The 18,582-nt window shown below is 45.2% G+C and overlaps 1 protein-coding gene and 1 pseudogene across 1 annotated transcript; both read right to left on the reverse strand.

The window, feature by feature from the left end:
• Positions 1 to 2,165: 2,165 nt before the first annotated feature.
• LOC120656485 lies at positions 2,166 to 11,040 on the reverse strand (annotated as a pseudogene).
• A 4,862-nt stretch (positions 11,041 to 15,902) lies between these two features.
• On the reverse strand, positions 15,903 to 17,698 carry LOC120656486 (pentatricopeptide repeat-containing protein At4g36680, mitochondrial-like). Its single transcript, XM_039934583.1, has one exon. It carries the CDS (start codon positions 17,608 to 17,610, stop codon positions 16,201 to 16,203), a length of 1,410 nt encoding a protein of 469 aa, XP_039790517.1. The 5' UTR covers positions 17,611 to 17,698; the 3' UTR covers positions 15,903 to 16,200.
• Positions 17,699 to 18,582: the final 884 nt, after the last annotated feature.

Consider the following 18,582-nt stretch of genomic DNA (forward strand, 5'->3'; position numbering starts at 1 on the left):
GCATGGGATCCCATCGTCGGCTCCAAACCTTTCTCTTCACCAGTTAAGCAATTCATTTTTTTAGATTAAGAGTTTGCTTGGGAGCACTTCACTAAAAAAAAATCAGCTTCACTTCAACAATTTTACTCCATCATATTTGGGTAATGTATAGCTCCATTCCACTATTGGTAGGCCAGCCCAGTACATGCATTAATGGGCCAGCTCCCTCCGCTCTAGCGGCCCACCTAGGCCTGCCTTCCTCACCTTGCTTCCACGTAGGCCCCACTAATCAGGTATTTTTTCTACCTCCATCCTGATTTGGGCCGCTGCTCGTGGTCCTGAGCGCATCGATGACGTAGCCACAACAGCGAATGATCTCGACGGCGAGCTCCTGGTGCGGCGACGCTGGTGACGCGGCCCGGAGCAGGTCCCTGAGGTCGGGGCACGACCCGAGGGCAACGATGGCGGGGGCAGCGGCGCGACCCGAGGGCAACGGCGGCACAGCAAAGGTCCGATAGGGGTGGCGCGGGCATGGGTGGCATGAACCACGGCAGGTCCCCGAGGTCAGGACCAGGCCGGGCCAGCGGCGCGGCTCAAGGGAAACGACGGCGTGAGGCTGGTGGGCGGCGGTGCAGCGAAGGTCCAACGTGGGGTGGTGTGGGCATGACCGGCGTTGACCGTGACGGGAAAGCAACGTAACATTTTTTTTGTCTAATGGGTGGCACCTCTTGAGGTGCTTCACAAAATTGGTGGAGTGAGCTAGTTTTTTGTGAGTATAGTGAAGTGGAGTGAAGTAGCTAGATGTCTAGGTCTGTTTGAACTTTTTTTTAAAAGTGGAGTAAAAAAGTGGAGTCGAATACTTTCAAACTGAAAGTCTAAGAAATTCATGGGCGTAAGCGGAAGCAGCTTATCCCTTCGTGCGTAGATGTGATCTGGCCCTGACATGAGCGTTCAATGGCGACGTACGCAGGCCAACCGCCGCAGGCGACCGCGCCATCACGTCTGGACACGACTAGTTAGCTATGGTCATTGTTCCCGCCCTTGGTGGGTCGACTCTTCCATGCTTCCACATATGAGGAACTTAAGCACGACCTACCGCGCGTTGAGGAACTCGCCGCGGCCACCCTCGGTGGCTCGGTTGGGCCGCTATATACTTTTCTAAAAAATAGACCATTTTCTTGGTTTATCATTGACTTTGGTGCACTATACTTTTCATCGAATGCGTAATTACAAGTGGATAGAGCTCGCTTGCATGATATATTAAATATAGTCAAAAAAATAAATCGCATTACACAAATGGATTGTAAATCGCGAGACGGATCTAATGAGCCTAATTAGAACGTGCTTAGACACTAAATTGCTACAGTAATGTTACATTAAACATACTCTAATGATGGATTAATTAGACTCATTAAATTCGTCTCGTAATTTACAGACGAGATCTGTAATTAGTTTTGTGATTAGTCTATATTTAATACTTCAAATATTAAAAATTCACTTCCAAAAATACAAAATGAACTAAACAAGCCCATAATCGAGGCTGTCTGTTCTCTTGTAAATACCAAGCGAGGGAGATGGACGCTCATCAATAGATGGGGAAAGATGTGGATAGACGTGGCTTACCTTGAGAAGGAAGTATATCCCTAGGAACATACGGATATATTTGCTATTCCTAGTGTAATTATTAGTTCAATCTTGGTACTTGGGCCACTTGTACTTCAAAGTTAGCTTTTGCTGATCCTGTTTTCCTTTCTTTGGATAGACTTTTCCTTCCACATACATATGTGGCCTTTTTCTAAACGAGTATGGATCTCACGGAAATTATATATAGACCATCCATCATATAGGCAAATTTCATTCGGCGATGAAAACAACACCCGCAAGACGGAAGGTGTTGGAATATAAAAGAATTGTCCTCCTTTTTCTATCACCTTAAAAATTTATGTTGAATTTGTTGATGCATGCAACAGACGTGAGGTATCGAGTTCTAATTGCAACAGATGTGATTAAATAAAATAATTGTAGTTAACTCCTATTCCACGTTTGAACTTTTGACGGAAGTGATTAAATAAAATAATAATCGAGAGAACCTAAATGTGAGGGGGGGAGTATTAGAGTATACGTGAATTGCTTTTATTTCCCTATCAGCTTAAGTTTTTAGATTGAATTGGTTGGGGGCATAAAACTCAATAAAAAGGATGATTTTGAATTTTAATACCTTACTCATCACGCAAATCATGATATCGCTTTGGAGTTATTTTGCAATACACAGGGACATTTCAAGCGGTGAACGTGCTAGCACGAGCGTGGTTATCAGTAGCTCTTCTCAGATGCCGGGTCGCGGCTGAGCGACTCGGCGATGCCCGTGGCGAGGCAGTAGGCGACGGACTGGATGGTGACCATGGGGTTGACGCCCACGGCGCTCGGCAGGACGCTGCCGTCGCACACGTACAGGCGCCGGGCCTCCCAGCTCTCGCCGCGCGCGTCCACGGCGCCGTCCGCGGCCGTGGCGCCCATCCGGCAGCTGCCCATATGGTGCGCCGTGCACCACAGGCTCCAGGCCTCGGCCTTCGACTGGGGCCCGCGCACCACGCCCACGCCGTCCAGGAACTCCTCCAGCGCGGCCTCCGTGGCGCCCCTGCACACGAACCGCTGCCCGTCGCTGCGGTGCGTGCCGATCTCCACCGCGCCCGCCGCCGCCAGAACGCGCAGCGCGCGGCGCAGGCCCTGCACACGTTCCGCGCCGCGTCCTCGGTCACAGCGAGCCCCTTCCCCACGAGCGACGCCGGCAGGGACGCGTCGGTCTCGTTGATCGTCTCCACGACGCCGTCGTCGAGTGGCCGCTTCTCGGGACGCTCTGCATCCTCCTCCGCCGCCGCCGGCTCCTCGTCGGCCAGCGGCGGGCTGTAGCCGATGGCGCGCCAGTGCGGGTTCTCCGAGTTCTCATCGGTCTGCAGACCAACGACACATCAAACACGGAACTTGTGGGTTAAAAAAAAAAGGACACGCTGGTAACATCAGCGTACGCGTCCTTGTCAGAGTTCGTTGGTCAGTTGTTATCATCATCGCTGTGGGAAATTCTTGCTTTACGTTCACTAACGGTGATCAAGACAAAATTATAGCACGTTCCTTTCCAAGTTGGCGTTATCAAGACTTCTTGGGTACTCCCACAGTCCTGTTATAAAACTTACGGACTCTATCCTAGAAGGAAAGGAGAAGGAGGAATCCTATTCCTAGTCCGTTTGTATGTGGGCTCTTACCGAAACTCTTAGGCCTTGGCAGGACTATATATATGTGGGAGCTCTATGTTGTAATCACTAATATTCAGATGAATAAAGAATAGTCTCCCTATCTTGTGTCTACTTGTTCTATTTTTTTATATAGTGTGTGATCATGAGAGACGGAGAGGGGAAGGTCCTAACCGCTGACAACGAGTTTCTTAACACGTTATCAGCACGACAAGCTCTTTGTCGACATCGCCGTTGAAGCCACCGCCAATATTCGGCACCGACGCTCGTGCCGACGTCCTGCCGCAACTACTTCGACGACGTCGACATCCCCGACGTTGTTAGCGGAACAGATCTGCTACCTCTACCTGCTACTGATCTACACTGCATCGACATGTACCGTCGTCATCAAGCAGATAGATCTACGACAATGCCAAACGCCCTACGCGGTATGTATCTACTAATCACTGCCCTACGCGGCATGTGACGTAGATCAAATTGGCATCCATCTATAAGGTATGAAACACATCTTGCAGATTGTTTTTGCTGACCATTGAGCTGGTCCATATATTATGTGCACATATATAGAATTATACATGAAGTGTGTATACTCGTACATAATCGAATCTACGAGTCATTATTGGTTTGCATGCCACCGGACCAGGAGTCCATGTCGCCGCACGTGTGGCATGTGCGTAACGATAGCATCCTTTGCAGCAAAATTGTTTTGGACCCGCATGCCCAGGCACAGCTCCATGTTGTGATCCGAATCCACCTCCAGCATGGTTCATATATATGGGTCATACTCGGCTTGAAGCCGTTGCCACACACCGATGCCCCAGCTACAAGGCTTGCACGCCATAAGCGGACGCATCGTGGTTGACAAGACGACGGATCGGATCGAAGACCATGATAAACTATGAAACAGTTTACACGCTGTGTTACTTGTGCATGCAGCACATGCCACCGTCTGCGAGTTTGTTTGCATGTCTTGAGCGCCAGCAGAACAATAGACCAACGGTCACTACTTATTCTTACATTAACATGAAAGAAGGAAAATAAGACAGCATGCATACATAGATACGTACATGAATTTTCTGCATGCAACCATACCTACGAGTGTTGGCCTGGCAACCTGAACGTGCACTAATCCATCACTGCTCATCCGTGTAGCTACGATTGTATCTGTAGTGGATTTGACACGCAACCAATACCGTTTTGAATCCGATAGCCCTGCATAGGCGTCGGCTACCCAGAAGGTAATAAGTGGCATCAATTATCTAACTCGGACAGAATTCTGAGTTACACAGGGTCCCAAACCAAAGAAGATTGGATTCAAATCCAACGTTATATATGCCTGTATCCATGGCCCATCTTGAATTTGGCCTGCACGCCTATCCACGTATTAATGTATGAATAGTACGTCGCTACATTGGCAGACACACAGCACCCCTGTAGGTATGCACATCTACGCTTGAACGCGACACACTAGCATGGTGGTACATGCTACTATGGACGGATATTCACTTTATGTTTTTGGATATATGTTATGTGTTGATTTTTATACTCTTTTAAATGCATTTATTTTCACACACTATGAATTATATACCATGTAAAATTTTGAATGATTCTACAAATATGGTAGAAGATATATGGGCTCTCTAAATCCTGCAGACCTTAGACTTATCACCTTTAAGAGACTCATATTTGTTTCTCCTAGCATAACGAATTTTTGGGATGAATGAATACTTGGTATTAATTCTGAAAATTTGCATATACCATAATCCTAAAAATGCTAGGATGCTTCTAAGAATACTTTACATAACCATCCACTACCTTTTTGCACCTTGCTACTTGTTTACATGTAGCAAACTTATATGCATATGGTCCAAGTTATGTTAATATGCACACCTTAACAGAAGAAAGATCCTGGAATTACTCTGAATAGTATATTATTTGTTATGGTCATTATTAAATCCATGTAGGATATTTTGCTACTACGAAGTGTAGTAAACTCAGGAAACATGTTTTCTGATTACTCTCTAGAATGAGTATATGACCGAGAAAAATAACAAATGCATTGTGGGAATCATTGCATGAGTAAAATCCCAAATTACAATTATAGATTATCATATTGCATAATGCTGCTCTATAAACAATAGCTTGAAGCTTCGTATTTAATGTCTAGAAGACAAGATGGTAAATAAGATTTTATCGAAGAAATAGCTCTAGTGTATAGAATATCACAGAGCAATGTAATATATGAAATATTTAAATTTACCATCACTCAAATAGAAATTGAGTTGAATTTTTGGACAGCTTTATAAACCAGGATATTATCAGTTGCATTAACTTTGAATATATGACGTGCATATGTTACACTCCTTGAAGGCTTGTGACTATATATATCGTAACTCTTGGATTTAAAGCATGAAGCTACCGCTTGGCAAGTATAGAAGTTAAGACATGCGAGAATGTATATTGTTTAGAACATATAAAGTTTCTCTTGAAGAAGAACTTAAATCATGTGCTTATAAATTTGTTGTCTTAGAAAATCATATCCTGAAGAATTGATAGTAGTGATGGTGGTGCATTAAGTTTAAATTCCCGTTGAAATAAGTGGTTAATGGTTAATTTGTTAGCTTGAAGACTAATACAAAATCTTTAATATTCTTAGTTGCAATTGTTACTTGAAGTAATATGTACGAACTTCTCATGGAATAAATTAGATTTATATGTTGTACATATAACAATTGCCTATTGCCTATCAAAATAAATTTTGCATTAGTTTTATCCATAATGAAGCCTCAGTTGACCATGAAGGTTATAGTTGTGTGTGCAATACTACCATGTAGGTTGAAGGAAGTTGAATTTCCAAGGAGCACATGAATAATAGGACTATACTGGCATATTAACTGATCTTAGAAGGATCGATTTAGCCGAGAAATTGTATAATCCTAAGTAGTTAATATTTTAGCCCCAGAACTAGAAGTTATATATCCTACCCCCAAGTCTATTGTTGTACACCGAATACTACATTGGATATGTGAATTTCATGCCATAATCTATGAATACTAGAAGTATGATTGGATTCTATGAAGCATTAGAAGTGATTATTTATAGATGATGCATGAAGCAAATTACTACTTGAAGTACTTATGGTATGAAAAGGGGAGGAGTTTTAGGTAAAGGCATAAGAAAATATGGATAATATGTATTTAATAGGCATAGCCTTCCTAAATCAATCTTTAAGTGCATGTATTAAGACTTGAAGTTCTGCTCGTGTCCCTTTCGGCCGAGTTAACTTTCTCTACTGCACTAATTGCAAGTAAGCTTGTAGCTTTGCATTTTGTTGTTATATATTATGTTAGACTGAATACTAACATTTCACATTACACACCTGCATGTGTATCTCATTGAGCTGCAACTATCTCCATACTTGCATTAATATTATTAGCATAGCAGCTATAGTTGTAGCTAGTAGCTACTTTTGTACTTCCCTAGTAATTGAATTGGCTAGCTAGCATGCTAAGTCTATATGGTTCTCGTTGAACTAATTTGCTTTCAATGCATCGTATGCATAAGTAATAGATTGCTCTAGGGCCAAGCATCCTAAGATCAGGGGGAGTAAGTTATTGCTCAATGGATACTAACCCATTTGATGGGATGAATAATTGTGGAGTTAAGATGGTGGATAACACATTTATGAAGATTTGGGATTTATGAAGAAAAGGCATTAAGGGAATTTTGCATCAATGGCAATTAGAAAATTCTAGAAGAAATTCTATGTGAATTTAAATGTTGCGTACTCTATACTTTTGAATTATATGATCCATTTTTTATGTATGAGTACTTGGATCATTTTTTGGCTAAATAATAAAGAAGCTAGACAATGAAATAGTTTTGTAAACTATGATATGTGCGGATCAGGGGGAGAACATCCCTAAGTTTTGCAAGAAGGAATGCTGAACATTTTTAAGTGCACTTTATGTATTCTAGCTCATTGCATTTAATGAATAATAACCCCCATGTTTAAATATGTGCGTGAATATTTCCCATAAAATTTAATCATAGCATACATGAATGGGCCTCCACTTGTAGTTGGAGATATATGAATTTGAATTATTTTAAGCCCATGATAGGGGATATTTTTTGAAGTATGCTATTAAAGATCTAATATTGGCATTAGGGGGAGAGAAAGCCTATTTTGAATGCCAAATATTATTTCCATAGAAGGAAAATGATCTTAAGTATCACGCACTAAGTCATACAATAGTTTGACTAATGCTCTTATGAAGCATGAAGCAGAGCATATGCCAGATATTTTTAAAATGAGAGGAGTAACTTGAAGTTATAATACAGAAGTTATGTTTACTAGTAGTAAACTAAATGCCGTGTACTATCTAGCTAAAATCTACGGGGACGCCTGTGGGTTCTAGTTTAGTGTATACTTGTTAAATAAAAATGAAATGAAACTCCTCCATTCTCATGAAGAGAACACCTCATGAAGAAGGTTAAGCATCTCGTGAAGAGAATCATCATGAAGATGAAATCCAACATACTAAGTGCGCACATCATTAGTGTTGGATATGCAGAACAACATATTATCTCTTGTTTGGGAAATGACAAATAGATAGAATAATCTCACATTGTGAGAATATTGGGACAAAATAATAGTTGTCGACAACACTACCTCTATAATTGAAAATGTTTCTCTTATGAGAATCCGGATCCGGAAAACAAAGTCCATGGCAAAATCGCCTGTAGCGATTATATCGGGTCAATGAAGAAAGCAATTGAGGTTGAATCTCCTATTTAGAAGAAATAAAAGTTTTGCTATATCTCTGGCAAATGAAATGAATGAATATAATATATGCAGTTAATAAATGAATTATGAAGATCCATATAGTTCCAGAAGAATATAAATCGCAACATATGGAATAAAATCTCATACGTAAGTATTAAAGTCTAAGGTATATATTCCTGAATGGATATTCATGTCTCAAGAAGAGCATGTCCTAGAAGGAATACAATCATCGAATGACTTTATAGCGAATAATGCTATATCATTATGTATATCACATAGTAATCTCCCGTGAAGTAGAGATGTATCTCCTAAAAGAGAGTTATTAATTTACTAAAGAATAAAAGTATATCCTTGATGGAATTAATCCATGAAGGATTTACCAGTCGATTCTTGAATAAGCACCATTCATCCCTGAAGTGAATATAGACCCGAGAAAAAGAAAATGAGGAAATTCTAAACACCATGAAGGTGTCGTACAAACACTTAGAAAGTGTATATTGTAAAGCTAGCGACAAAGTGTTGATATCCTCAAAATACCATAGAAGGTATAAGAATAATGGTGGTTTTGGCAAATTGAATTATCCCCTAAATGCCAAATGCAAGGTTGGATTTATTATTTAGTGATACAAACAAAATCTCGTAGATTTGAGCATGTAATTCAAAATTCCGAAGATTTATAAGTATTTAAACTTGTATAAGTTTAGTACACTATCTAGAAGATATTAAATATTAATTTATTTACCCCCATAATCCTCTTAAAGGATTTATTATCCTCAAGGATAACAATATATTTGTTTTGCACAACTAAAAGTGGTAATTATGCATGAAGCATATTGCTCTTATTTATACCCATATAATTCATAGAAGAATTATGAGCCAACTTTTTGAAAGATAAGTATTATGGTACCGCATATCATTAAATAAGCACACATTTATGAGAAGTGTGGTTTGAACAATGAAGTTTAAAGTTTGGCTTTATGAGGGGGAGCATATTTTATTGAATCTACCTTGAAGGTAAACCACTAGAATTATAAAAGATCAAGTAGATCACATTTGCTAAAATGCTGAAGTTTATGCATGCATTATGAAGATCAATATCTATTCACGAATAATAGAATATCCTGAAGAATATATGACCAAGAAGGTTAAACGTTGTACTCTTTTTCCCTATGTGAGTTTTTACTTGAAGGTTTCTCACAAAAGGTTTTTAATGAGGCAACATGTGCAATACAATTAACGAATGCGATGTACTCTTTTCTCCAAGAACCGTTTTTTCCCACTGGGTTTTCGGATGGAGTTTTTGATGAGGCATGTGCATATCGTGGTAATCGCCCAAGGGGGAGTGTTATAAAACTTACGGACTCTATCCTAGAAGGAAAGGAGAAGGAGGAATCCTAATCCTAGTCCGTTTGTATGTGGGCTCTTACCAAAACTCTTAGGCCTTGGCAGGACTATATATATGTGGGAGCTCTATGTTGTAATTACTAATATTCAGATGAATAAAGAATAGTCTCCCTATCTTGTGTCTACTTGTTCTATTTTTTTATATAGTGTGTGATCATGAGAGCCGGAGAGGGGAAGGTCCTAACCGCTGACGACGAGTTTTTTAACAAGTCCTACTAAAAGATAAGATACTTCTCCTAAAGCTGCGGCAGATCAAACACCACCAACCCCAGCAAATTGGCATCTAATCCCCTTCTTCCTCTTCGACTCTGGACGTCTGGAGTCTTTACGACCCTAATTTTTTACGTTTTTCACCTTGACAGTAGCTAATCGAGGGCACGTGTAACTAGTGTCATTCTTTGGTATTACAGGTTTACAACTCCACAAGTCCCTTTGCGATGCAGTGAAGTGAAGTAGTACTCCACTCTGCAGCGTCTTCCTCGATCTACTACAGTCTTGGAGGCTAGTGGAGTGGTAAGTGGTAACCCCAGCACCGTTCACGTACAGACAGGTGAAGGAACTATTGCTAGGGAGTAGGAGCCTCGTCGTCAACGTTCTCAAGGAGACAAGGACGGCACGCCGATCGGGCGAATCCGCCGAGGCGATCTGGCTGACCGAGGCTCGGGCCTGCCCGCCCGTGGTCATCGCCCACTCGTCGCGCGGCATGATCTGCAGGAACGGGAGGTAGCCACTGGCGCCTGGCGCCCGCCGCCCAGGCACGCACGCACATGCCTGCCTTGTCGCTCGGCGGCGATGAGGCTACCGTGCAGCTAGCTAGCGGACAGCGGAGGCTAGTCGACGCGGAACCCACCCGTGTTGTGTTTTCTACCGCGGGCGGAGGACCACCGGGGTGGAGTTGATGAATCTGACGGAGGGGAGAGGCTTACGGCTACGGCGGCTTACCCAGGAGTAGAAGACGTAGAGGCAGAAGACCTTGGTGATGAGGAAGAACATGCGCAGCGGCGGGAGCAGCGTCTGCCGGCTCCACCGCCGCGCCGCGGCCTCGCGGTGCTCGAGGGGCAGCTCGGCGAAGCGGCGCGCGAACGGGAACCGCCACGACAGGCACCGGGACGGCCCGCACAGCGCCAGGGAGCCCAGCCGCGTGCCCAGCAGCCACAGCACCGCGCGCACCAGAGCCAGCGCCTCCGGGAGGCACCGCCGCGACATGAGCTCCGCGACCTCGTCCGGCACGGGCGGGTCGGCGGCCGAGGCGAGGAGGAACCCCTCCACGACCTTGTCGCCGCCCCCGCCCCCGCCGCGGCCGCCGTCCTCCTCCTCCTCCTCCTGCGGGTTCCGGCCGCCCGCGGGCCGCAGCGACGGCACCAGCGCGCCGCACAGCGCCGTGAGCGCGGCCATCTGGGACGCCGAGAACCCGTGGGTGTAGCCCTCCCTCCTCGCGCCCCCGCCCCTCAGGAGAGGGTGCCCCCGCTTGCCGCCCGCGCCCATGGTGGCGTCCGTGTGGTGTTCTAGCGATCTGCCGGTCCGGCCGGCGGCGCGGGCAGATAGAATCTGCTCTGTAATGTGGAGCGTGGGCAGCTGCTGAGCTTGAGGAAGTGGACAAGCACGTGGAGGCAGCACGGGGGGTGTCCGACCGACACCGTATACCATATTTTACCGATCGTATATCATATTTTCGATTACCATATTAAAACAGGAAAAAATAGGAAAATTTTGACAGGAACAGGAGCGGAATCAGTTGGGATGAATTCCCGACCGGATCCACGGTTCCTGTATTTAAACAGGAATTTTCCCGTATAACTCCCATATTTTTATTTTAGTTTAAACATTCACAACCCAAGCAGCTCACGCGCATATTGAGTGCTCTCCCGTCTCCACTTGTCGGTGCCTTTGTAGCAACCGGGTGCCTGGTATATAGTGCATCCGCTCCACCCACCCTGGTTGTCTAAACGAGGTGGCACTAAACTTGAGAGGTGTTTGCCTGGTAGGAGCGCTTGCTGTGCACTAAACTTGAGAGGTGCTTGCCTGGTAGGAGCGCTTGCTCAATGGGCTGGGTGGGCTGTAAGCAAATCTGAGCTGCTGGATGCTGCGCACGGGAAACCTAGCAGGTTTTCTTTTAAATTGAATAATGTACTGATGTTATATATACTTATTTATGATACTATTGGTCTTACTATCTATATACTCCTCGTTCTAAATTGAATGATTGAAGTGGTTATGTGCGTTTATATTCCCGGATAAAATTATCGGTTCCCGACCGTTACCGACATATTTCCGATCGGATTGTATCGTTTCCGGCGTCCTGTAATTCCGATTTCGCTTTCCCGACCGCCTTTCCCGTTCCCGTTCCCGTTCCCGTTCCCGTGTAAAAAATACAGTAACGGAAGTGGTTAGAGGATTTTCCCGATCGTTCCCGATCGCTTTCATCCTAGCCTCGTGCAGCTGCCTCCACGGCACGGCCTCGGCGACAGCGAGATTTACCGGACCTGAGACTTGCTGTTACAGGTAGAGCTTTGACACTTTGATTACATGTTGCCGTCCGGGGGGAATGTCAGTTTGTTAGTAACATTCATTAAACAATTACGCAACACTCGCAGTGCCTTCATTCGTTCTGTTCGACTGACTGTGGCTGGTAGCTGGTGCTGATTTGTTATAAGAGAAAAGTACTGCTGGTTGGCTGATGGCTGGTGTCTGATACTGATTTGGTGTGCGAGAAAAATATTGCTGGGTGGCTGACTATCAAACCAGCCGAATGGATAGAGAAACACAGGCAAAATATTCTGATAAGTCGAAACACAGTTACTGAGTCGATCCGAAAAATTGATAAAATGAACTAAAATGATATTATACCTAATACCATTAGATACACATTACATCCTTAGCCAGTGTAACGAAAATGACATCTCATGCCATATTTCAATATATTGTTTTGGCAATTGATGACACACACAACACTTGGACTAATATGATTGTTAAGATGATCATTCTCAGGCTTTTCAGGTTCAAGTGATGACAAAGAGAAAATAGGCAAAGTTAGGCCCGAAGGGCCGCCCCTGCGGGGGTTCCGCTACCCGGTTAGCGGACGGGGTCGAGGGGGAGCCGCCCCTCGCGGGTGTCATGGCAGCGCCCTGAAAGCTCTTTGGTCGGTAGCACCGGAAGAACCGACGCAGGAGCATCGGTGCATCCGATGGTTGTCGGAAGAACCGACGCCATGGTATTTGGTGCAGAAGGGAATCGAAGCAAAGTCAGTTTATAGGCACCGGATGAACCGATGGTTCAAAAAGAGGCATCGGTGCATTGGGCATACTGTGTACCAGAGACGATGTCAAGTGTCCAGGAGAAGATTCTTCAGCACTGGTTCAACCGACGGGGCATCGGAGCATTGCGTCGGAGCATTGACGTCAGCAGGAAGTGAAGTTGCTGTGAGAGACCGGTTGAACCGACGCCCTAAACATCGGTTTAACCGATGGTCCCTGAAGTTGCTACAACTGTGTCAGAGAAGCCAACAGCTACTTCAGTTGCTTAGAGTGACCGGATGAACCGACGCTACCCATGCCAGAGGCATCGGTTCATCCGATGATACGCAAATTTTCTGCTGGCCGTTGGAGCAACGGCTACAAGACTTGGTGGCCTATATATACGCCTCACCCCGACCATTTGAAAATTGCTGGAGTTGCTGGACATCCCACACACACCCAAGAACATCTCCAACCCATACAAGAGCATCAATATCATATACTTAGCCATTTGCACACTTTGAGAGTGTTGTGTAAATGTTAGCTCTTAGTGAGTGTGTTTGCAAGGCCTTGAGCCTTTGTGCTGTGGTTCTCTAGTGAACCAAAACAAGAGCTTGGTGCGCCAGCACCTTGGAGCTTTGAAGCTCGCCGGCAACGTCATCGACCCTCCGACTTGGTGTGGAGCGGCGACGACACTTTGTGCGGGGGGGCGTGGAGACCCCCATCCTTTGTGGAGAAGCTACTTAGTGGAACCCGGTGCCAAGGTGACCGTGATTGTGTTCACGGAAAAAACTTGGTGGCCGAGTAGCAAAACTCTTAGTGAGTGCTACAACAACGTGGATGTAGGTGTGCCTTTGTGGCTAACCGAACTACGGGATAAACACCCGCGTCAAGAGTTTGCTATCTCCTATCCCGCTCTTTAAGCTTTCGCATTTAATACTTGCATCCTTTTGTGCCTTTACTTTCATAGAATAGTTTCTTATTAGCAAAGACTATAGGGTGCATAACTCGTTTGGGATAGGGGTTTCACACTAGAACAACCTAGTTGCATTTAGATAGCTCGTTTTAGTTTAAGTTTTGTGCAAGCTAGTTGGAGCCATAGGTCAAAGTTTTTATTAGTGCCTAATTCACCGCTTCTCCTCTTGAGCTAAACTATCCGATCACTTTCTGCCATGCAGCTAACGAACTCCGTTGCCGACCCAACTAATTCTAGAACAGTGGGAGCCGAGCCAGCCCTGCCTTTCCCGCCTGAAGGCAAGCCGGCCGGCCGGCCGGCGCGGCTGCCGTTGCGATACGTGGCCCAGCACGGCACGGCACGCTGCCGCGCTTGGCGCTCACCGGATCCGCTATGCCGTTTCGGTTTACAACGAGGAGCTCGTGGCGGGGCTGGCGCTGGCGCCACACCTGTGCGCGTCGCCGCCGGTCTCGTGACCGTGCGCGCCGCGAGCTTGACAGCAAATTCTGGAGCAGATGGAGGGATGACGGGCTGGGGGGTTGCAACGGAGAGCCCTGGTCCTGGTTCCTGGCGGAGCTTATCCTCCGTGATCGAGGCTAATTGTCGGGTTACTGGAGGATAGCACCTGCTACTGCTAGCTAGTGCTAGGCGCCACACCTTGTGAAGTTGTGATCGAGGCCGACCGGACGGCAGAGCCAGGACGGCACTCGGCGGCATTTGCCGTTCTGGCTCTGTTTTTTGAAAGAAGCCGTTCTGGCTCTGCGATGGTGAGGAATGCATGGACGGCTGGTGATGCAGCAGCGGTTTGCAGCACGCAATGACATGTTAGCGTCAAGCTGATTGTCGGTGATGGTGTGACCTGGTTTCCCTTCCAGTTATCGGTTTTTCTTTCCTGTAGCATGTTACCAAGGCTCGCCCCACTGACGGTGTTGTTTTACCACAGCTTAAACGGTGATTGGTGGTGGTTAAGTACTTACTACTTGAGTGCAACTTGTTTCTTTGTTTTTTTGGGTGAGGAATTCGTACCCAGGACCAGGAGGCAGGAGCTCTGACCTTAGTTACAAAGAAAAACCTGGCCCCTCAGTCCCTCACAGAGTCAGAGAGCGTGATCTTCCTCAGTCCCTCACAGTGAAGTTTGCGACACCAGCAAGCAGGAACCGCCTCTGCGAACATCAGGGACCCGGACTCGGTGGTCTGGCGACGACCGTGGCTTCCCGAACATCTGGCGCTGTTATCCGTAAACTCCGTATTGGCAAAAAAAAAACATCACATCTAATATTAGAACACATGCATGGAGTACTAAATGAAGTCTATTTACAAAACTTTTTGCATGAATGGACTGTAAATCGCGAGACGAATCTAATAAGCATACTTAATCTATGATTTGCAACAGTGATGTTACAATAACCATCCGCTAATTATGGATTAATCATAGATTAATTAGCATTATTAGATTCGTCTCGCGATTTACAACCCATCTATGCAAAAAGTTTTGTAAATAGACTTCATTTAGTACTTCAAATTAATAAGATTCTAACGCAAAATTTTTACACGTAAAAAACTAAACACGGCCTCTAATTCCCCCCGGTGTGGCCTTTCATTATTGTCAAGACCTCTGAATACTAAAAGGACATTCACCCAAACATTGTGTACCGTATTATTTGTTCTCACTTCTACCGAGAGTCACTTTGATACAACGTACATCGTATCGCTTTAGTTTCTTGAGGATGTAATACGAATTTACTTGTGACATCCATAAAAGTTCCACCTAGTGAACTTGTTATACTGGGAAGTAGCATAACAGATAACTCAAACCACAAAAAATGATAGCTTACTATCTTTATCCTCTGTTTTTTTTAAAAAAAAGTTTGATGCATCATTCTCTACATTATCCCCATTTGATTGTTACTGTAATGATGCAAACCCAAATCAAACCAAGCAAGAAATATACCAGAAGTTACATAGAAGGACAACAGAAGATGCATGCCAAAAATTCTTGGATAAGTTGAATATGGGAAATTTCCAGCTGCATCGAGTCTGGAAATGGGCTATGGCGAACTCAATGCACCTTCAAAATTCACCAAACAATACAATTTCACCAGATTCACATCTAACCATCAGAGCACTCACTGACAAATGAACAAGTTTATTCTTTTTGCCGCTTGTATGAAGGCCCGGAGGAAAGCAACAACAATGCCAAATCTTATGCAGTGATGCAGATTTGTCTTTGTAACCAAATGATTCAGACATGCCAAACATGTATTACTATTCAAACTAATGTTCTTAACAACGCAAACTAAACAGTGATACACAGACCAGTATTAAGAGAACCGTGAAATACAAGTTTTCATAATGCAAGATAAGCATCATCAGAACAATAGCCTCTTAAAATCATACAATACCACCTTAACAGGCATATTTTCATACAAAAAGTTGGCACATCTTATTCATGTTAGCAGCTCACCAGTATGTATTCAGAAGCCAATGTTTACATCTACAGAGCAGCATCACAATTCCTCGATATAGGAAATGTGCTCAATGCAAACATCCTAAAGACCTAAACACATTAAACTTGAAGACCATGATAATACCCACTTAGGCAGGACCTCGTGGCATTTCCTCACTTGAGGATACCTCATGTCCAGGCACTTCATCGTCGCTGGATTCTTCAGATACAGCGTTTTCTTCAACAGCGGATCCTTCCAACTCAAGTGCCTCTGCATCTGCGGCAACAGGCTTTGACTCCACAACAGTTTCTCCAGATGTACCTTTTGACTGAAGAGTGTCGTCTCTGCTATCCGAGTCCAACCCAAGCTCCTTCTCAAGGTTCATCCACCCAGACAACGAATTCTCTGGGAACCTCTTCTTCACCTCCGCAATAACCTTCTTGGCCTCAGCCACCCTGCCCCCCTTTACCAATCCCTCAACCAAACCTTTCATTGTCCTAAAATCTGGCACCTTGTGCCTCTTCAAGCTTTCCTTGACCATACCCAACCCAGCATCAAAGTCGCCATGGGCACACAGCGCTGCCAACATGTGCTTGTACGTAGCAGCATTTGCGGAGCACCCCTTCTCAGCTAGTGAATGGTACAGAACCTTGGCATCCTCCAGTTTTCCATTCCTGCAATAGCAAGTCATGAGGAAATTGTAGGTGGTGGTGTCTGGCTTCACTCCAGCCGCCTCCATCTCCATCATCACCTCCAGTACCTCTTCCGGTTTCCCATGGAGTCCATAGTTCATGGCCTTCAAATTGTACGTAGCCACATCGGGCTTGCATCCACTCTCTACCATTTCCTTCCAAAAGTGCTCGGCTTCCTCAATCTTCTTCTGCTTATACATTGAATCCATCAATGTGGTGTAGATGGTCGGCGAGATACCTTGCTCACGCATTTGATCCAAGGTTTGTTTCGCCTTAACATCGTCGCGGGTCATGCAGTAGGCCTTGACAAGGATGCCGTAGGATGTGGCGTTGGGGGTGATGGAGAACTCCTTGGAGAGCTCGGCGAAGAGGACAGGGACGCGGTGGTGGCGGCGGCATCGTACGAAGGCGGAGAGGAGGGCGTTGAAGGGGAGCGGGGACATGGGGGTCGGGAGGGACGGCGCAGTGGAGCGGAAGGCGTCGATGGCTTTCTCGGGAAGGTTGGCGGATGCGTAGGAGCAGAGGACGGCGGCGAGGTGGGGCTCGGTGGTGGACGCGGGGAGATGGGAGGAGAGGAGCGCCTCCGCGTCCGCGAAGCGGCGGGAGCGGGAGAGGCGGCGCGCAGCCATTGAGAGCGCGTGGCGGGTGGAGGCGGCCGAGATGGAGGCCATGTCGATGGCCTCCAGGATGGAGACCACGCGGTCCGGATCGTGCTCGCGGCGGAGGCGCCGCGTGGCGTCGGCCACCGAGAGGACGCCGGAGTCGGTGCCGGCTGTGGTCGTGGAGAGCGCACGGGTGAGCGGAATGCCGCGGGCTTGGGCGTGGGCGCCGCGGCCGTGGCGGAGGAAGATCGCGAGCGCAGCCATTTTTGGGGGCGGCGGCGGCGGGCGGGCGAGCGGCGGCGGGGAAGAGGGTTACCCTAAAACCTTCTTCTTTTTCTGGGGAGCGAGTAGACACTAGACAGTTTTCCCTCTTCATTTCTTCAATCAAGTTCCCTCTTCTATGATCCGAGAAAAAAAACTTTGTACTAGTATAAATTAAGTTAATTACAAAACCAGAAATTTATTTAAAAAACAAAACCAGAAATGACATCACGGATCGATATATGCCATCGTGGATGTCGCACGATGGGCCTCAATGAAATGTCCAGTTTATGTACGAATTTGTAATAACGAAAAATTGTAAAATATCTACCCTAAAAAAAGAAAAATTGTAAACATTTTGAGTTTGAGATTTCTCGTAAGCTGTTTGTTGCAAACGACCACACCGCACCATTTTGTTGAAAAACACCTACATGTTTAACCGACTTCTATGCGTCCGATCGTGTAGAAAAAAAAACGGTTAGTGAAGCTTGTTTAATGATTGCATTACGTTAATTCATCATATTGTTGTGTTGTTTTCTTTCAAATAGCAAAACAAGGTTCAACAATATTTGAGCTCTAATTAATTATTCTTTTGGTGGAATACCAAAAACTTATAAAAGTATTTAATATTGACGTATCAATTGCTCCAATTTAATAAACACTAGATGATTCCCTGAGCGTTACTGTGAGATTTGAGAGAGTTTTTTTGATAAACTATGAGAGATAGGGCGTCTTTTATAGCTATAAGAAGGGAGCAAAAAGTCAGACGATGAGCTGAAAAGCCATTAATAGGCACTCAAGTTATGATCATTAAAGATGACGTTAGTGAAGAATTATGATCATTATGATTGATGCTAGTGGAGGATGAGGAGGTTGATATGGATGGATGGATTTTAGAGGACACTGATGATTAACGTGGTCATAGAGAAATAGGAGTAAATGACCCGTAGTAGGTTCCGTCTATGCAGTATATAT

This window comes from Panicum virgatum, chromosome 1N, assembly GCF_016808335.1.
Source record: "Panicum virgatum strain AP13 chromosome 1N, P.virgatum_v5, whole genome shotgun sequence".
Classification (NCBI taxonomy): domain Eukaryota; kingdom Viridiplantae; phylum Streptophyta; class Magnoliopsida; order Poales; family Poaceae; genus Panicum; species Panicum virgatum.